We start from the raw sequence: 21,314 nt of genomic DNA on the forward strand, positions 1-21,314 counted from the left end.
TCTTGTTTTTTACCTTCTGGATTGTTGACTCATGAAAGCATGATACTGTGGGCTGCTTGCTGTTATTAATTACATGCTGCATATTGGTTTGTCTTTGGGCGTTGGTCTTCTATTCTTGGAATCTTGCAGATATGTTAAACAATCAGCCTATTGTTTAGCAAGTGCATGCACTGTAGGCCTTTTGTGAATTCGAGTTAAAAAAATAATAAAAGAATGACTAATGGAGCACGAACGGTGCTTGTGACACTGTAGTCCATTGTGTAACTACTGAGAGCAGAATTTGCATTCCTAGAAAAGCTTGTTCACGGTCAAAATATAGGACATTCTCTTTATGGCTCATGGGAAAACATGTACTATATATTCAGCTCTGGATGCTATTTGGAAGGATCAACTTTTAAAAAATGTCATTTTCCTCCCTTGGAACAGTGAAGTCAGACTGAGACCCGGCTTTGCTTGGCAACAGATGTGAATCTTTTTCATTCAGGCAAGTGGCATGGGGGGGGACTATTTTAGGTCTGTCACATACATGCACCATGATTTGTTTGTTGAAATGGCTTCTTTTTAGGATGATATTGAACTCTGACATTGCTGACCCTTTTGAATAGTAAGGGTACATTGTTATATAATATAACTGTCTGCCTCCTCTGAATACCAGAGGCAGCCTGGCAGTTGGTGCTTTTCTTTCCTTCAAAAGCATATTTGTTTATGGCTTTTAGTTTTTCCCCTGTGATTGTTGCAGGTCAAGCAGAGGTTAAAGTGGGATCTTCAAATGTTTTGAGAAATCGTGAGTTCCACGTACCAGAAACGTAGCAACTGTCTCTCTTGTATGTGCATAAAAAGAGGGTGCTGGGTGTTCAGAGAGGTAATGCTGCATCTCATGTATGCTATAGGTAGTTTCCTGTGGCACTTGCTGTCTAGGTAGAATTAGTCTATTTTGATTTTGCAATTTGCTGTGAAGAATTAAGGTGGGGTCACTGCTCACTGGAGATAATACTCCTTTGTCTGTCTGTGAAATCTCTTCGGGAAAGGTGTGTGCCTGTTATTATGGGCACACATGTTACTGATCACTGTGGGAGTCCTGTCGTGGGAGAGATGGTGCCAAAATGCTAAAACTTAATTTACAGCAGCAGAGCCTGTTCTGGCTCCTTGGCAGAGCGGAAGCCAGCACGGAGTGCTCAGTTCCCGCTTCAAGGCCCTGTTTCCATTAGATGCTGGCTGAGCTTTGAAGTGCTTGCCTGAAGAGGCATGTATGAGGGACTTCTGAGGACCCTTTTGGTGTCTATATGTATATACAGATAAGGACTATGGGGACCACTTAGCCTTAGCAGAGATCCACAGAGAGCTGCTGTAAATGGGAGAGTCTGATGTGGGCAACAGCTGGATGTCCCAGGCCAGTTCAACCAGGACTAGCTAGGACAGAGTCATATTCATGGGGAACAAGTACCAGTTTGTCTCCCTCTGCCCTGATGTGACCCTAGAGGTTTTTCAGCATTACTTTTTTCTTCTCTGAAAGAAACAGGTGTGTTGAAACTGTTGAGGAGGGAGTGTGGTCAGCTTGAGTTTGGGAAGTGAGCGGGCAGCGCTCAATATCTTTGTAGCACTATACTTCTAAGAGAAGTGCCAAAGTGCTGCAAGTGCTTCTATTCATGGCTCTGCTGTAAATTCGAACCAACTGGACCCTGCTCTCTTAGCATTTGAAGCTTCCAAATTCAATTGTATTTGCCATTAGTCATCATTAATTTGCAGTTTTCACCTTGATTAAGTTTTAGGAATGCACATAATGAGAAACTTCTTAAAAAAACAGGAAGAGAGGAAATGGAAATTTGCCCTCTACAGTGTTTTTCTCATTTATGACCTCCGTGTCTGAAACTGTGTCTCTCAGTGGTGCATTTTGTCACTTGTTTTCCATGTCAGTTCAGTGACTATTGAAACAAAATATTCTGTTTGATACAGAAGAAATGGTGTGAGCAGCTCATGCTAATTAGCATCTGAGTAATAGGCACACCTTTGCAAGCAATGAAGCAGCTACTTTTACTGACAGGGAAAGAATATTCATAAAGAAGGTGCTGGAAAGGTGACTTTATCATCACTGACTATGTTTTGGTTGTGTTATAGGAGTGAACCGGGTTAGTATTTTAAGACACTGGTACAAAAAATAGGTGTCCTTAAGCCTTGTGCATATACTGTAAATAAAAATGGCATATTTTTCAGAAATGTGTTTCCCTTCTGTTCCATCAATTTTTCATAGAATTATGGTTGTTCAATTCATATGCACATTCCTGCTTATTGATTTAGGAGGGGAACTTCAGGAATCAGAACCTGATCTTTTTTTTTTTTTTCCTTCTTGTGGTCTGTTTTGTTTTTGTTTTGTTTGAGATTTTTGTTTGTTTGGTTGTTTTAGACAGTATCCTATTTTGAAGCAGGACAAAAGTCTCTTTCTTACTTTTCAAAGTCTGAACAAGTGTCAGAGAACCACAGAATGGTTTTGGTTGGAAGGGACCTTACAGATCACCCAGTTTCAGTCCTCCTGCCATGGACAGGGACACCTTCCACTAGACCAGGTTGCCCAGGGCCTGATCCAGTTTGGCCTTGAACACTTCTAGAATGAGGCATCCACAGCTTCTCTGAGGCAACCTGTTCTGGTGTCTCACCCCCTTCATCATACCCAGTCCCTTTCTGCATAGGATTTACTTGTCTTTGCGAAGGTGTATATAATTTATGTTCTTGCTGATCAGAAGTATCGTAGAAGGAATATATGTATTTTTGATGTTTTTGCTGAACTTAGAGGCACACTTCTAAGAGCTTGCTCGGAAATAATTCTCAGCAATTACAGGCTGAAATGGTTTAGCCAGCTAACACCTCATTAATTTCATGACTTTTGTCTAAGGTTTTACCAGAAGTCGTTGTGATTCTCTTCTTGAGTAACATGACTTAAGAGAAGATGTTATATAGCATGATCATCCTTAGGCCTGATATTCACAGAATATCTTCATAGGTATGTACTTCATAGAGATCTACTAGGAGGTTTTTTTTCCTCTGGAGGGTGGAAACAGCAAAGTGAAGTGTCCTGGGTTTGAAGTACAAAGAATGTTGTATTAAATTCCCTACAACAAGGGTAAGGATACAGGTAGGAGAGCTCAGTCCTGCATAAATAGCGCATTCGTCTGCATCGAGTTAAAGCTTCAGGACTTTACAGTTTGATTCTGGCACTTTCTTTGCATCTTTGGGGTTATCTTTTACCTGTCCTGGGTTCACTGTCCTCAGTGAGGTCAAATCACCCTCTTCAGAAGCTGTACTTGTGCTTTCTACTTCCCGGGGAAACTGTTGCTTCCCTGCACTAGAAAAGAAATAATTTCATAGTCAAACTCTTACCGTAACGGTTGCCAAAAAAAATGGCAACTAGAAGTTTTATGTCTTTTCCTAGGCTTTCTTATATGTCACATTTTTTACATTGCAGGGATCTGAGGGTAGAGATTGCCTTGTATCATTATGGCAAATGCCATTTAATGATACTCTTTGAAGTGGCTTAAGACCTTATCACTGGTTTCACCCAAAATATTTTCCCTGCACGTTCATAGTTTGACAGATAGAGTTTGCCTGTCTCAGACATTTCTGTTTGCAACTTCTTTACACCTTTGTTGACAGCTTCAGCTCAGCACACTGGCATACCTTCAATTCTGCTACGGATACTGTAATACCTTTCAATTGCCTAAACAGGAATCACCGGAGGGCATCTGTCTGAGTCTAAATTATGTTTAAAAACCATCTGGTATGTTGTGGGATAGTCCTAATAATAACAATGAACACTTTATCAGGAGTTGAGTCACTGTGCTTGGTTTCCAGTATAATTCTCTTATTAGTTGCATATATATATTTCATATAGCCAAGGGGTTAATGCTGCGTGCAGATACTGTATAAGGCCGTTGTGCCGACAGCTCACATTTGGACTCATTTATCATTCAAAATCTGGCTATAAAGAAACAGATTTAAATAATAAAAATAATTACCAAGATGAAAGACATAGATCAGTGTTAATTGCATCCTAGACCTGTTTCCTGCTTCTGCATGGGAGAGGAATGAGGAAAGGAGTAAATGGGAATGGCAGTCACAGGAGTAAGGTGCTTTCCCTGAAGGTGCTTTTGACCTGTTGAAGGGGTCTCTTTTCGTACTTAACACAGACATCCATCAGCAAGGACAATGTAGAGCTGCCTGGGCCTGAAGCATAGAAAGAAAAATGCTCCAGAAGGTCCTTGGTCTTCCCTGGTTCCTCACAGGAACTTGCTTATTTTCCTGTAGGAAGAGCTCAGATTATTTTGTGAACCTGAGTATATGTTGTTTCCTAGAACCTTAAGGAGATTCAGAGATAATACTATACTTTTGTATGTTTAAGTAGTGTTGAACTAGACCTTCAGCTAGCAGTGACTGGCACATTGCTAGTGATTTTGAACCCTTGCTGAAATCTGTCCAAACCTACCTGTGTTCTCAGATGTTTGTCAGGTGCACCCCACCCCAGGCACATGTGACCATGGTGCCTTGGCTGTCCCTCAGGTTTAGTCTGCGTTGCCTTACTGGTGACACACAGCTGTTAGGGGGTTGTTGCTGTGAGCACAGAGCATCCTCAGTGGGGTCCTCAGTATGTTAGACTGGTACCAGATGTACCCGTCATGTTGCCAAAAGTATCGTAAGAGACAGCTTTAACTTTACATTGGCAAAGGCTGGGATAATGTGCAGAAGCCGTGGCAGAAGCACGAGTAAATGATTTGCCTGAGATGATGCAGAAGGGCTGGTGGCAAAATGTGGAGGGAGCTCTAGTCTTCTCTGAGTTTGTGTATTGGCCCCAGGATGTTCTCCTGCTCTCCCCCACCCAAAGGCATATGAAATTGTGTGGTTTGAGGATCTTTGCTTTTGCGTTGGTAGCAGAGAAGAGCTCAAGATTGACTAAACCACTGAAACTAATAAACTTCTCGTGTGCATGGAGGGGCATTAGATTAATTAGTTTGCTGAGCAGCAGAGCTGGAGCTGTGCCAACTGTCTGACAATAAGAGGAGGGAGCCTGAAACCAGTGGTCTTTTGGTTGTCTGCTCCTTCTTTCCATCTCAGCTCCCTGTAAATGACAGATGAGAACAGAGGGTAGTGAGCCAAACATATGCAACCTATGCATATACTGTGCTGAGCTGCATAATCCAGGGGTATTGTTCCCTGCGTGTGTAGGCAGCGCTTCCCAAAAGCTCCCACAGCTGACACTGAAGGGAGGCTTCACTGGTGGTTTCTGCGGAAGCAGAGGGACATTGGTGCAGGGAGCTTTTGAAAATCCAGTTCTAAAATGCAAATACTTTCCTTCTTTAACACCCAAACAAACACAAAACACTTTCACAGCTCAGACACACTGTGGATTTTGGTTCTCCCTCCCCTTTTTTTTTCTTTTTGTTTCCTTTGCATAAAGCGATTTGCCCCTTAGTTTGCCATAGAGAAATTAATTAACAATTTCATAAAAATCTTTGGTCTTCAATGGTTGGATAATTGCTGCTTGTGTATTAAGTAGACACTGGGAATGTACGTGGGCAGACAAGTTGTGTCAGCACAAAAACTGGTGAAATTTTGATCCTTTTGTTAGCACTCTCTCTCCCTGGGAGCTGCTCAGAGCAGGGTAGACAGACAGCTCTTGGGAGCTGTTTGGGTGTAGCTTGTCTTACCTTGGGGGCAGAGAGACTAGCATGCTCCACTAAACCTTTCCAGCCTTTCTAGCTCCCTTTTCTATCAATAAAGGATGTGAATTTTTTGATGCAAAAAATATTTGGTTGAGTAAGCTGTCTGGCATGGTGCACAGGGCCATATCAGCTGCTAGTATGCCCTGGTTTAGATACTTAACACCTGATTTGTAAACTCAGCAGAGTTTCTTACATTTACAATGCCTTTAAATACACAAAAGTCTGGGACCAAAAAGGGGAGGGAGCTAGAATGCATGGCTTCTGGAGGCTTACTCTCAGACTCTGGCTCCCCCGGCTGGAACCAGTGTGGGAGAAGGCACGGTGGGGACCCAGGGACAGGAGTCAAAGTTGTCACCCAGCAATAAAGGCTCCTACAGTATCTGCTCGCTCTTCATTTATAACTAAGTACCTCTAAGTACCTTATAAGTACCATCTCCTTATAGATTGCTGTACAGTAAACAGGTGCTGCTCTGTAGAATGATTAAATTGTGTGATTCTTTTTTTTTTACATGCTTATAAAAAATTAAATTAATTAAGCAGTTGCAAACGTGAGGGTGAACACTTGGAAGATGAAGACTGGCCACGCAGAAGCCAGGCTGAAAAGAGTTGCAAGGGAACACATCAGGGGACTGAGCTCATTTAAGTAATGTAAAATGTGGTTTAGAGCTAAGCCTAATTTAGCATGCCTGCAGGCTGCTGTGCACAAAATGCTCTCAGCCTTCCCCATCATCTGCAGATCCGGATTCCTCCCCTCTGTGTGTGCTGCATCTGATGATTTATGTAGCCATGTAATGAATCCAATCATCCCTGTTACCCACCAGAAGACTCTCTCCATATTTATTAATATTTATTAATAGTTTACTGCCCCATCACTGTCTCATATTGGCCTTTTCAGCCACCAGTGTGTTTGCAACAAACATGGGTAGAGCCCTTCCCAAATCTTCGTTTGCGAAGCCCAGCCATGACATGACATGACATGACTGCCCCATCAGATCAGCAGATTGAGCCATGCATCCCATGATGCCCATCCAGCAGTGTGCAGTCTGGGTTGAGAGGAGGAAGAAGAGAGGGGAACATGAGCAGCCCATTCAGCAGCAGCGTACACTTAATATCAACTTTATCGTAATGCAAAACTGAACACAAATTCAGTGCATATATGAGGCCTTTTCATTCATAAGAATGGAAGGTTTCATAGATTTTTAGTGTGAGATTATCTTCTACCTGGAACAGAAGCTGTGGGGCTGCAGTGGCGTGAGCAGTGTTGTTTGCACGAGTGCCACTGGCCACCCAAAATTATGTGAGTTTACCTGGCAACACTGCAGGAGTTTAGCACATTGAAAAGCTAGGTGAATAGCTGTTGAACCTTGTACAACAAGTGTATTCGGTGGAATTATGCTATTTGATTGGCAAACCAGTGTCCTTTATTTTAAATAATTTTTTACTGTTCCTAGAGGTTCCATTTTGAAGTTTCTACTTCATAGGATGAAAGGGTTGCCAATACTCTTTAATCCTCAACTGACTCCCAGCAAGAGCACAGTTTTGCTGTAGTCCTTCATGTTTTTAACACTGTGCAATACTTTGCCAAACTCCAGAGAATAGAAATAAAAGTGGAACATTCTGGCCTTTTGGTGGCTGTTAATCAGCAGCAAAACAATTTTCAGACAATTAACAAATCTCCAGGCCCTTTGGAAGCTCAGATTATAGCTATTTCTAGGTTGTCCCATCTAATTAATACAAGTAGTAACGGTAATACTCCTATTGGTATTCTGCTTTTGCCATGGCTAGGCTTGCAAGTCTGAGAGCTGATCCTTAAGTGTGTCTTTAAAGCCAGGTAAAACCTTTTTGGGTTTGGTAAGGGTGTGGGAATTAATTGGCACAGGTAGCATTTATTGCTGTACAGTGGCTTCAGGAAGTGACGTTGTACTACAGAGGATCTTTCTTTACAGTCACCTGGGGTCTTAAAAGCCTTAGTATCGAATCCTAATTTTAAGCAATTAAGGTTCTAGGAGAGGTTGCAGCATAAAAATGCTATAAAATATAGGCTTACTTTAATTGCATAGAGCTATATTAGGAAAACTGTATAAAAAAAGAAAATTGCTGTTTTGCTTTGTTATTTAGCAAATCACACTTTGTATCACCAGAGAAGTATGCTGGGAGAGTCTTTTTAATTCTCCTAAGGGTTATGCGTATACTTGAAGGAGAAAAGTTGTGTGTGATGAAGAGTTTTTATTCTGAATTTCTTCCACTGCTGTAAAGCTGTGGTTGGAGCTGTGCTGGCGTGCATTCAGGAGTCTGTCTGTTTTCATCCCCTTGCAGCACACTAATATCTCCCATCTGAAAGCCTGAAATGGAGGCCCTTAGTTTCTGTGAGTTGGGATTTGATCAAGTGCTAAGGAATCTTTTCTGTCTGACCATCCAGGAGCCACTCTGGCGCTTGCACTGCCTGAGCTGAGCCTGAAGCCCCTCTGCAGTGGGTGGGTCCAGTGAGCAGATGGGTGCCCTGCTTGACTCCCTACACACCCACACTCACACAGTCAGACAAGGCTTCTGGGTTTGCAGCAGCAGAGCCTCAGTCATCTCAATCCTTAAAATAGTATAATCATGATGCAATAATAAAATAGCAGCTCGACCTGAGTGCCTTTGAGGATGGACCCAAACAAAGGAAACCCTGGGCTTTTATACCCTAACAGTCTAAGTGCATAAAAGTCTGGGGTCCTGGGCTCCTGCCTCGTCTCTGAGTGTCTGGTCACCTGGCTTGGCCACAGGTCCCTGTACCCTTCGTTGTGCAAAGAGTCCGCAGTTCACAGCCTCTTGCCTGGGGCTCCCTCCACCCAGAGCTCAACCTGAAGCTGGCACTGCAGCTGCACACCCAGCTGCCTGCTCTGAATGTATTCCTCAGCACTAACCTGTGGTTAACATTGGCTCAGTCTGAGCTGAGATTTGGTAATGAATTGTCTACTCTTTGGTAATCCCTGGTGACAGCGAGTAAAACAGATTCTCTTAAAGCACTGCTGAGGGCTGAATAACTGAGATTGGAAAGGGTGGAAATAGCAAAAAATGCTTGATATGACTGTGAGTGGCTGAACTTGTGAGCTTTTGAGCCTTCTTCAGCAGAGTTTTGATACACTGTGGTGTTTCTCTTTATAGCGCTTCCACTTCGCACTCGGACCATTCTACTCACACCAAATCTGTTTCTGCTATATCATCCGACTCGATCTCCACCTCAGCAGACAACTTCTCTCCAGATTTAAGGGTATGTATGTTTTGTCTTAAAAAAAGGAAAAAAAAATGTTGTAACCTCCTTCAGAGGATGTCTTGCTTCTGTGGGTTGGATATGGTAAAATAATGTCAGCTTTCAGTAATGCCAAAATTTATGTAGCCAAATCATGAAAGGACTTGAAGTCAAACAGGTGACATTGAAGTTTAATCTCTACTATATTATCTCCTTTATAAAGTTATTTAATCTTCAAAGAGCTGACTTTGCAACCCTCACTTGGAGATGAATTTTCAAAGGAACTCCCATTTTCTTTTAGGTACTTTAAGTAAGTGAAATTCTCAACCTGTCAGTTGTATATAGTTTTTTTCCTGTTGTGTGTATATGTAAGAGATGCCCTCTCTTGAGAACTCCTGCTTGTTTGTAAACACTGAGTCCTTGGAGTATCTTCTTTCAGAGAAAGATTGCTATCTCCAAGCTGATAAAAATAATCTTCTGTCACAATGAATTGCTCTGACATTAAAAAGGTCCAAACAGGGCTCTTTTAAGTCTGTTATTAGAGTAGTTAATTATAAATTCAAAGTTCTAGTTCAGTGTCACAGGAATTTTGGAAGCTATCTGTATGTTCCTTTTATGAAACCAAGAGGTTTGATGATATATCTTTGCTTTGAAAAAAACATCCCTGAGTATAAAACTGTTGATACTGGCACATTCTAGTAACAGTCTGAGCATTTCTCGACTGTGGTTGAGAATCTTTGTAAAATTTAAACACAGTAAAATTGCATAAAAATATCTGAGTACAAAGCTAATTCCTTTGACAACCATGATGATTTTTTTCCTGTGTGTGTTGACTCAGTCATCCATAATTAATAACAGAAAGTTCATAAATTACAAGAATATGAATGTTTCTTTCTAAAGGCAGCTTATTAGCCAATTTTAAAGTAGGATTTTAAACAGTAGTTTATGTGCAGTCTGTGATAGTTTACACCTTTTACCCATGGATACAAAAAGTTATCTTTCAAACCCTGAGATTAGCTCAGCTGGTTACAGCATTGTGCTTATAATGTCAAGGTTGTGGGTTTGGTCCCCGTACAGGCCATTCACTTAAGAGTTGGACTTGTGGGTCCCTTCCAACTCAGTCTACTCTGTGGTCTGTGAGCACACCTGGGTATGGAAGTTATATGTCTAAAATTTTTCCTGCTGTGAAGTTAGGGTGCTAGTTACTCCAACATACAGAAAACATAATTTTTAGACTCAGGCTAAGTGATTCATTGATACGAATAAGATTCAAATACTGCTACAGCTCTTAATTGTATGATGTATTATATATATTATATAATATTATAAAAAATTAAACTCATTTTAATTTCTTAATTTTTTACTGACATTTGCAAATTTGGTTTTCCTTTTCTAGTTTTGATGCACAACTGATCTGCCTTTTCACAGTTTTTGTGACACTTGAGGACTGCCTTTAGAAGTAGAGAACTAAGCAATATTTCCTTTTTAAAACCAAGGTTGTTTTTCCCTCCTGGTAGTTAAGATGGCTCAACATGTTTTCCTTCTAACTATGATTGCCGCTTGTGACTCTTTTCCCCCCTTTTGTCACTTTATCTGTGTGTACTGTAATCTGGCTGGGCAGGGATTCCAGCTCTCCTGAGCTTGTCTGATTCCCCATCCAACAGGGCCTCTGTACCCATTAGAAATCAAAAACAATGTCCACAGAGGAATGTTCACTTAGCTGCATGATAGATTCTTCAAGGAGAAGATGCCTATGTATTGGTTACTGGAGGCCATTAGAAGCCCATAATTCCATACTGTGCCACAGTTCCCGTAATTTGCAGAGTGATTTCTTCACAGCCTACCCTCCTTTTTTTTTATTTCTAAGCAAACTGAAGTTCTGCAAATGCTGCTCCTCTTTTGCTTAGAATAGTGTTTCAGAAGAGATGGTAAAGCAGAGAATTACTTATTTAGAATAAAGGCACTGCAGGCCAAGTGTGAGCACCTGCTTCTGCTGGCAAAATGCTTATTGTTCTTCACCTGCATCAATTCTGTGTGCCCCGAATTCGACACAAGCTTCCTGTGCTTCACCTGAAAACTTATTCTTGCAGAGGTGATGTGAGTGGCTGTGATGCAGTTGTGTGTAGGTGTAAAGCTGGTTCTTGCCTTTACACTCAAGTGGCTGTTTGTCAGTGATAGACCTAGAGAAGATGAATTCCCATGCTCCTACTTGTATTAGGGTATAGGGAGAAAGGGGCAGTTTCCACTACTACATGTTGACCTTACCTCTCCTAGAGGAATTTATGCATTCATCATTGCGCTCTTCATTCCTGAGAGTGTCTCATGCTGGAGAACAAGCCTGGGAGATGAGATCAATTCTGTACCTGTGGACAGCCTCTTGTGTTGGTATTGCCAGTGCAACTGCAGACTCACAGTCTGTCCTCAAATCAGTCACTGTCGGTGCTAATGTGTTACTGTTTGCCCCCTGGGCTTCCTCTTGGAGGCTGTTGCCACCCCTGATATGGAACAGTTCATATGAGTGGTGGTCAGCTGATGCTGATTTCTTTCACGTCTTGAGTCGAGGACGATGGATGTCCTTTCTCTGGGCTTATCATTCTTTGTCCGACTTTCTGCAAATTAACATCTCTGTCGTGTGACAGTTCTGCAAGATTTTAAAGTCAGTTCTGTGAGAGATTTTTCAAGGTCCTGGTTGTTCTTACTGTTTTCTTTGTTCTTTATGAGATGTGGCCTTGCCTTTGATATTACAGATGAGGTCATACCAATAACTGATACAGTGGCTCGAGCTTGTTCTCTGTTACAGCTCTCTCCTTACATGCCCGAATGTCTTGTGTAGATTTGATTGTCACAAGACAGCGCGAACTCCCAGCTCTTGACAGGTACTGAGATTTGAGCTAAGCACCTCATTACTGTGGGACAAAAAGAAGTCCCACATTGTTCCTGGAAGAATGTAAGAGAATAAGCCCTGAAGAGGGAACTAATGCATTTTTTGGTAACTCTGTGGTATGGCAGGCAAGTGCCTGGGTTACACGTTGTTCTCACAGGAAGGTGTTGCATCAGTTAGCTTTAAGAGGCTGAAAATAAGCTTTTCAAGATTTTGACGTGGATCTGCCAGTTATGGGATTATGCTCTCGATGTATATTAAATTTTTTCCTGCTAGAATCAATTGCTACATGGATCCATCATCACTCCTACCTCTATTTGGTCTCTGCCTCTGCGTGTGCATTGGCTCAAATTTAGGAATTAAATTTCTCTGACAATGGAAAAACACTTTGTCATGGCTACAATTAGCACTCTCTTTTTCTGTGGGGAATTTTTAGAAGAATAGTAGGCGTCCATTGGGAGGAGAGAACCAGGGGAAGGACCCACCTAATTTCTTGCAGTCTGTGCCTGCAGTTTTCTTTTGGAGTGCAATTAACACTCTGTGTGTGTGCATGCATGTGTGTAATGAGGTAAATGAGGCAACCACGGGGGATTCCTACTGAATACATGAGCAGTATTTTTCCTAAACTTTTCTCCAAAGTATTTAATAATAACCTTTATGAAGGTTTTTGTGGTTTGTTTGTTTGTTTGTTTTCTAATGTATATTGAGCATTTCAGTATCTGGAACTAAGATTAAATTGCCTTTCCACTAGGAAATTTATAGAATTTTCACTTCATAAACTAACTCTATGTAACTTTTGGCTCCTTCAGTTAGTTTCATAGGAAAAAAAAGAATGGAAAAAAATCCCCAACCCCCAGCAGAAAAACAACAAAGCATTATTAGGTTCTCCCTCCACCCCTTTCCTGATCTCAAATTTGAAGCTCTTTAGGATTGAATTAAGGAAATATACTTTTTGAGGGAATTTTTAGCAAATACACTGCCATATGTTTTAACATAAGTTATAGATCAGGCAAGAACAGAACTGAAGTAGTTGGAATTGAAAATGGAGTTGGAAATTCATAGATAGTTTGTAATTTGGGCTGAGATGTTAAAAACACCTTAAAACCAATATTGCCAAAAGGACTGAGGTGTATAAATAGCTATTACAGATCTGAGAACTTGATGGTTAATAAAATACAGTGAGTTTCTTGCTCCTAAGTCCTATAAGGTAGTATTTTCTCCTCTGCATATGGGGAGATGTGTCCATGCATTTTATAGTACTTAAGTCTTCTTGCTGATGTTCTAACTCCTATCCATAGGGATTTTCATTTTGAATTAGTTGTTGCTTTATAGGATAATGCCTGAAGTTTACTGCATCCAAGTCTTCGGCGTAGTCCTCATGAAAGGGTTGGATCCTCCTCATTTGCAGTGGAGAAGCAGTGGATGTGGCCAGCAGAGCCTGCTGCCACTTCCCTTATGAACAGTACCTTTGCCTGATAATTTGTTAAGGCCCATTGTGTTTGCTTTTGGATTGTATACAGCAAAAGCTTAAACCGGAGGACAGAAACTCGTATGGGGTTTTTTTATATTGCTTTTTGCATCTAGTCCATTCTCTGGACAGGGGAAATCAGTACAGCAGACCCGTATGTCACCTGCTTAGTTTGTAGCCTTCAGAAAAAGTGGTTCAAATATTTGTTCTTAGCTGTGCTGTTTGGGACCACTAAAACATTCTCCCCTTTGAGGGCAACATTAAGATCCACAATTCCTCTGAAGTTCAGAAAAAATGCTGTACAAGCACATGACCCATCCTTCATGACTGTTTGCTCCCTCTATAGTAATTTTCTTCTTTAACGTATGAACAATCGGTGGATTTGCAGTGGGTTTATATAAGACATACAGGAGCATTATTGTAGCATTCCCAGGACTTGAAGGTTAGAAATGGGAAGAAACAGACTGGCTGGTGTAACCTTAATTTGTTATCTGTTGTGTAAATGGTCACACAACATGCCCATATGGTTTATTTTGTAAGATACATAATTGATGCGTGACAAAAGGTATATGAAGGAGTATTTTCCTTCCAAGATAGTAAATAGATGCCATTGTCGTCTCCTTAGGTTTCATGGATGAAATCTCTTTAGGCAAGTATGCATTCAAGCTAGCCAACCACAATTCCTTTGTACTGAATGGAAGGAAGTAGGTCATTTATGATCTGATTTGTTTCAACTTTAAGGAGTTGCCCATGCTAGGTGAGAATGTCATGGAGCTGAGCTAGAGAAGTCCTTGGTGCAGATGTTGGGAACATTATTAGAGGGGCAGCAAGTGATTTCTCAGCTTTAGCTGTGCTCCAGTAAAGATGCAGTTTTGTCTGTTTATGGAGAGAGTTCAGGGTAATGTCTCTCAGATTCTCTGACTTCTAAAATTGAGGTAAATCCTGTCCCTCAGGTGATGTTGGGCAGGATTAACTGAAATGCCAGTCACTGACCTTGACACCTTTGTGTTACTTTGTTCTAGTTTTAGTGCAAAGTAGCTTAGACTAGTTTTGTGTAGAACATGTATATTGTTAGTAAAAAAACATATTGAAGAAAGATGTGATCCCCCCCCTCCATCCTTTGCTGTAAATCACTAAAAGTAGCCTCAGAGAGCTTTTCCATTACTATCTCCCTGCCAACGCAGGAAGTGTGTCAGGCTTTGGTTATGTGTAACACATGTTCAACAAGAGCTGGGTTTAGAGAGTGACATAACGTTTTAAACTCTAAGCACTCGTTTAAGCAATGTTTTTTAGTTTTGCTTTTAAGGAACTTTTCAGTTAGTGAATGATGCTAGCTTGGAAGCACTAAATCATGACAAAACCTCTGCTGAAGCACCTCCATGGTAGTTGAAGATTTTCTGCCCTGCCAGTCTGCTCCATCCCTTTCTTAATGATAGATGGGGATAAATATTCCTATTTCAGACTGGCCCTTGTCTCTTTGCCTGGGACTGCCGTTTAGCAGACTAGTTCATAGCAAATGCAAAGATGTCTTCTGCATTGTGAGCTTTCCTTCCCAGTGCACTGGACTGTGACTGCTATTAAGTTACAGACCATATTGCACAAGCCACCAGATGATGAAGATAATTGACCTGTGGTCGCAAAAGACTTGGCTAGATGTGAACTGGTGATACAGCAGCGAAATTAAATAAACAGTTCATCTTTTTACTGTCACTATGTGAAGATTTGGCTGTATCTTTCTCTGCACCATTGCTTTGGGCTTAGTTATATTCACATGTGGAGGTGCACTTCATGTTTTTGTGGGTGTACTGGAGTAGAACCTATGCAGGCAGAATCCCTAACCTGTTCTGCTGTAGTATTTCCACAGGTCCCTTTGCACACAGAAATGAAATCCAAGGGACAAATCCAAGAACAGGCAATAGTGCCTGTTTACACTGCTTTACACTATTGAAGATATCAAGCAGAAGGATTTAAAGGGCAGCAGAAGAGAAGTAAGAAAGTCTTATAGGGACAAATATTTTAACTATCTTGAAATTCCGATTTTGATTGTATGAGTTGTGCATGCGTGCCTGTGGGAAGTGGGCTTCCTTTGTTTGGAGCATTAAGCTGTTGATGAACAAAGGCACAAATGACTGGATCTGGAAAATGAATGATGCTCTTGTCCACAAGTGTGGTCATACCAGGACAGCCCTGTCAGTGACTGCAATTTAGCCCCTACCATTGCGATGCTTTTCTAAGACTCCAGTTTATAGTAAATGCTATATATTTCATAAGAATTGCAATAATTTTCATTTTAAAATGTCCCAAGAGATGGAAAATCTTGGTCCCATCCTTGCACCAGTAAGTCCTTTCTTCACCTCCCCCTTTCAAGGAAACAAACCCACAGAGTAGCCAACCTCTGGGTTGCAAAATATTGATTTCATACAAGTTAGATAGGGGGGAAAGCCCAATGCCGTCAGTTTTCTGTCTCCTTTATGTGGGAATAATACTCCTTAAGTGCTCATCTATTTAGAAGAGAGCAGAGATGGCAAACTTTGCTAGTTTTTCTTATACAGAGGTACCTAAATGCTTGAATATGGAGTAATGCACAGTGAAAGAAATCTCTGGAAGCGTTTATGATTGCCATCTATTAGGAATGGTGAAACTAAGAGAATAAGCAAATGGCCTTCATATGTTCCTCAAAAATATTTTCATCTCTTTCTAATCAACTGCAATTTTTCTCCTAGCTACAAAGTGCAAGAATTTTCCTTTTGTTGAGTAAAACCAGGTAAGAGGTGGCTTCCCTCCCCTCTGTTACTTACAGTTTTGTAGATTGAAGGACAAGTCAGGCAGGAATGAACAAGCATGGTATTTAAAAGGAGCAGAAGGATTTGTGGCTGCATGCAATATCCACCAAGATTTGATTTTCTGTAGATATTTTTGCATGGAATGAAATATCCTTGTTCCCCTCTGTATGTTTGTTTATTTTAAATATATAATTACCTGTATCTTGAATCCTTATCGTACATATCACAAAACTCCAAAGTGAAATTCCTGGTAATGGAGACAGTATTCTGTGACTTATTTTAGTTGGTAGAATTTATAACTCTGTCTTTGGTCAGAGCATTTTTCTGTTACTTAAGAGAGATGATATTAACTTCACTGAAGTAGTTTAATGGTTTCCTTGAAACTTTTAGTCTTTTTTTCATGTATAAATTGTTTGCTAAGCAAAATTCAGTAAAAATAAAGGGTAGAGTCAGGCTAATGTGCTGTCCAAAGTTTTTGAGCAGCCTGTGGAGAACAGAGGCGTTACGGTTTGAGATGTATGTAGAACCCTTGGCACTGAAGAAGATTCTGTGTTAAAAAATGTTGGACTTGTCTGAATAGATGATGTCTGCAACACTGTGCCAGAGAGTGTTGCTGTGTTGAGTCAATGACAACCTTCTGTCAGAGCCTAATGAGAGAATTGTCTTGAGCCACCAAGCCATACAAACTGGAAGAGACAAACCAGCCATGGTTGAATGAGTGGCCCTCAACAATGTGTTCCTTTGAGCTTCTAAGCCTTGCCTTGTACTTGTGCAGTGAGGGCCCAGGCGATTCGCCAGCCCAGAGAGGCTGTTCTTCATCACTGGATATTCGGATCTGAGTGGAGAAGTACATTGTGGAAAAAATAAAGCAGAAAACCCCGGGGAAACACTACATGGTGGCTACTTCCTCCTGCAGAGGAGTCCCTTTATATTACTCTGGTGATTGTATTTTTTTTTTAAATACACTAATCTTCAGCTTCATTTTAAAGATTTTCAGGACAGTGGTAAGTAAGCAAGGGATTTCTCAAGCTTTTTTATACTTTCTCCATATATGATAGGTAGAGATCACAGTTTTTGGTTTGGTTTTTTTAGTTGTTTCAGGAAAGCATAGTTAAAAGGCAGTTGCAGTGTACATTGTATGTTATTATTGTCTTTAGAGTAGTGTAATAGGTGATTTGATGTCAGAACATTTTTTGATAACTTAAATACTTATTGTGTTGTTTTTTAACCGAGCTAAGGAGCCTTCTTTGGCCAGTTGCTCTCTTAGGAGCTGAATGGGCTTGATGTGGTCTTTGGACAGTACATTTGATTCTTTGTGTACTATTCTGAAATGATCCATTTGTCCATGGTGTTTTGTCTTTTCCCCTTTGAACTTCTAATATCCCAAAAGAATAAGACACAAAGCATTTCCCTGCAATTAATGTCTTGAGGCTCTGAATGCCTCTAACATAGTTTTTCAACTCATCTGGTCATAATCCTCAGAAAAGTCCCTGTGCCTCAGCCAGGCAGATACTACTGTTTTTTCCTCTAGTCTTTCTGCTGTGGTATTCTTAATGATTTGAAAATAATCAACAAAGTCCATTTACTTGCTCAATTTATGTTTTATTGCATTTCCAGTAGAATACTTAGCACATAAATCTTCTCAAAGTACACTTGAAATAGCCATAAATGGCAGCTGAAAATCTCCTCAAAGTAGCACAGTATTTTCAGTCAAATAAGTATGGCTTCTGTTCTGTGGTCCTGCTAATTGAGCACTGAGAAGACAGACGCATCTAAGCAGTAAAATGTACCCTTTTTCCTGTTCTAAGAAATGTTCCATTTATAGAAGAAACCAATGCACATATGAAAAACTGACCTAAAGAAGCATACTAATCTTGTTTCTGCACAGATTTGTGTCAGTTCTGCAGCTTCTGTCAATGTCAGTTGGACAGAATTGGACCTCTGTGGGGATTTTTTTCTGACGTGAATGCAAAGAGGTTCTGTATCTGTTTGTTTCAGACATTTTTACAGCATCATTGGGATAATGATAAATCTTGATACATCTGCCATAGTGACGTTGTCCTTTTTTGATTGATGAAAACAGCTATCAGGAAAGGGCTGGAGTGGAAGGGCAGTTCAGAGGAAGGAATAGGTGAACGTGGTTTGAGACCCCCCCCCAAAAGGCATTTAAAGGAGAGAAGCATTGGTTATGTAAGTGTATATGTTTTGCTGTGGATTTACAAACAAAATAAATGAATGAATGAATGAATGAATGAAGTATGTAAAAGTAATCCTATGGCTAAGTCTTTGCAGGAAGACTGACTTCTCTCGTGTAGTTCTTTGAGACAGCAGACAAGAGCCAGATCTGACCCAAAAGCCGTCTTTTATGCTACAGCTAAGATGACCTATCCTACAAGCTTTGGAGTCATGCCTCTTTAAATTAAATTCATTCAGGTTTTGGATCTGGCTTGGCTCATTTCCTGCTACCTTTCTGCACAGAGGATGTGTTTACTTCTCTGCAAAATAGAAGTTGTGACTGCTCAGTTGTATATGGGTGTCCAGGAGATTGGGCATTGCTATGCTGGCCACAAGGAAGCACCAGGGTTGGGATTTGCTGTACCAGATCTACGTTGATATTCCTTTACCCTAGTTCTTAGTCTTCAGTGGGAAGAAGGGCACTCATCCTAAAGGTGCATCTCCTAGGTATTCTGCTTTCCACCGACTAGTACAGGGTGACCTGCTGAGATGTTGATCTCCAGTTTTAGATGAAATGAATATTCCTGCAGCTTACTGACTACCCTGCCTACAAGGTGGCAAAAATGCTGATTAAGGAGGGTATTTAATAATTTGCCACTTCTTGAGAGAAAGAAATTTAAAAAAAAACAAGCAAGGAAAGAAGGAAAGTTTAGATATGTTAAGTACAAGCAGAATATTCCCAGGTAGTCCATTAAAATGTGAAGTATCAGACAGATATTTTCCTGTAAGAGATAAAACCTTTCACTTGGCTGTTGACTTTCAATTCCATATTTCACACATAATTTGAAAAAAGCATATTTTAAATTCTACTCATTCTGTGCGTATGTTATTGCGTGTGTACAATGCACATGCACATTCTTGTCCCTGCAGCATATATTTTGCATGTTGCTGCTGACCAGTGCTGCTCACGAGGTAGACATAGGCATGCCAAATCTGTGAGTACAGGGGCTGTGTGTGTGTGTATAATGTTTGTCTATACAGACAGGTTATATATGTTTATGTCAAGGGACCAGTTAAGAGACTGCCTTCCTGCTGTAGGAAACATAAAACAGGACTGCGTGTAGCTGGAACAAAAGCAGCTCCCAGCCTGGAGAGCTTATCTTCACAGTAAATGGGGCAGACGTGGTTTTGGGGATAGGACTAATACAGGAGCAAGGTGGTCATGCAGTTGGATCAAACATGTTGTATCAGTGTTGAGGCTTTGAGTGTAACAGATCTGTTCAAAATGTGCAAAATAATTTGGAGTGTGTAGGAGGTTGCCAAGGAGAGATGAACTCAGAGGGAAAAAAAGAATCACAAAAAGGGTACATTTTAATTTTGTCTAAGCAAAAAAGATTCTTTTTGCTCATTTTGATTGTGATTGAGGATAGAAGAATCCCTGCAGACTTAGGAAAACTGTTACACAGCAGTTTGGTAGCACAAACCTGTAGTCTCCCCTTGAGCTGTGTGAAGCCAAACAATTTGACCTTTGTCTGTGGGTTTCAGGACTCAAATATTCAGGAGAAAGTAGAAGAGAGTAACTGAAAAATGGCTAGGAGGGACCTCGGGTGCTCTCCTCATGCATTTTTGTTATCTGCAGGCAAGTGTGGTGTCCAGGGACAAAGCTAATCTCCCTTATCGGTCCCAGCTGCTCTCTCTCCCTCGCTATGGCTTTTATATGCCTTCATTCCTGTAGTCACACCTTAAACCAGTCCTGGCAAAATGATCCAGGTTATGGAAAAACTTCCATTATAAAAGCCATTAAGAGAACTCTGGCATCTTGACTGCACTGGGCCCAGGGGCAATTACAGCAGTGGCAGGGTGGGTAGGAGGAGGCAATCCTGGCTTGGCCTCAGCCAGCGCAGGATGTGGTTGTCATCCTGGCTGTGCAGCTATGCTGGTAGGAAAGCACCTCACCAGGCAGTACAAGAGGAAAACACATCAGTTGTCTCGTTCACAGGCAAAAAGCAAACCCTGAATTTAGAGTCTCATGTACCTTCTCAGATCCTTCTGGAACAGTGTTCAATGACGCACAGACCTCTGAGACTCTATGTGTGGAGTTTGCTTGTAATTTAACTCTGTACCACCCTGAGTTGGCTGCAGCTGCTCAGGGTGAGCTGAATGCAGGAGTCTTGCAGGGACATCAGTCAGGAGAGGGATTTTTGGAGCAGCATGCTGGCTGTTGTGTTAGGAGGCAGTGTGAACACGTGGTTGGAGACGCTTGCCAGAATTGCAGTACCCTGAATTGCAGCAGTCTTACCTTTTTAGCAGGATCTAAACCTCTTTCCCTGACCCCATACATGCAAGTAAAGGAGGTGATCATTTTGTTGTTCAAATCTGAAGGTAGCATCAGCAAAACAGCATCAGGATTTCCCTGTGTCGGGTGCAGTAGCTGGGAGGGCATGAGAGAGTTCTGTACCTTCAGCCATGGGTGAGTGTGCTGGAGCTAACACGGGGTGGGATCCTGGAGTAAGAGAAGTGGTTGTTAAGTGTAGCAGTGTGGGTTTGTTCTGCCAAGTCGCTGCTTGAGCAGAGAACAAAGATAGGTGGTAGCATGAAATCCTCACACCCTCTGAGCCAAGGCAGGACATATGTTTAGGTGCTAAGGTACTCCCAATCTCAGGATCCCAGAGGGCTGTTTTATCTAGGGGGAGAGCTGCTGAAGAGTGGGATGGATAGATGATGTTACTTGATAAAAGAAGACAGAAATAAAGGTTGTTCTGGTGTGTAACTAGACTCTTTGTTCCCCTGGAAATTCAATTACCAAGCATAACATTTCTGTGGGGAAAAGGTAACAAAGACCTTGGTCAGTTTAGAGGCAAGGCAGAGTGGTCTACCAGTTTTTGGTGGTTGTATCTGTTTCTTACAGAAACCATCTAGTGATGATTGTGACAGATACAGCCAGTGTGTGGCTCTACGTCATTGTGGTCCTATTCCTAAGTAATGCTGATTCTACCCAGCTCTGGCTGTGACCTTCATTGCAGATCTCTAGGAACTCTTTGGTTTTGTTCCCACAGAACAATTTAAA

General features: G+C 41.2%; 1 protein-coding gene across 3 annotated transcripts in view; it reads left to right on the forward strand.

Annotated features, from left to right (window-relative positions):
• MTMR2 (myotubularin related protein 2) overlaps nt 1–21,314 on the forward strand; it is a 63,817-nt gene that overhangs the window by 13,596 nt on the left and 28,907 nt on the right. For all 3 annotated transcript variants that reach the window (XM_051780140.1, XM_051780141.1, XM_051780139.1), the window contains exon 2: nt 8,856–8,961. In XM_051780140.1, the coding sequence (XP_051636100.1) occupies nt 8,856–8,961 (106 nt within the window). The remainder of the gene's footprint in view (nt 1–8,855; nt 8,962–21,314) is intronic.

The sequence above is a fragment of the Manacus candei genome, unplaced genomic scaffold, assembly GCF_025592945.1.
Source record: "Manacus candei isolate 608988 ecotype Guabito, Panama unplaced genomic scaffold, ASM2559294v1 h1tg000014l, whole genome shotgun sequence".
Taxonomy (NCBI): domain Eukaryota; kingdom Metazoa; phylum Chordata; class Aves; order Passeriformes; family Pipridae; genus Manacus; species Manacus candei.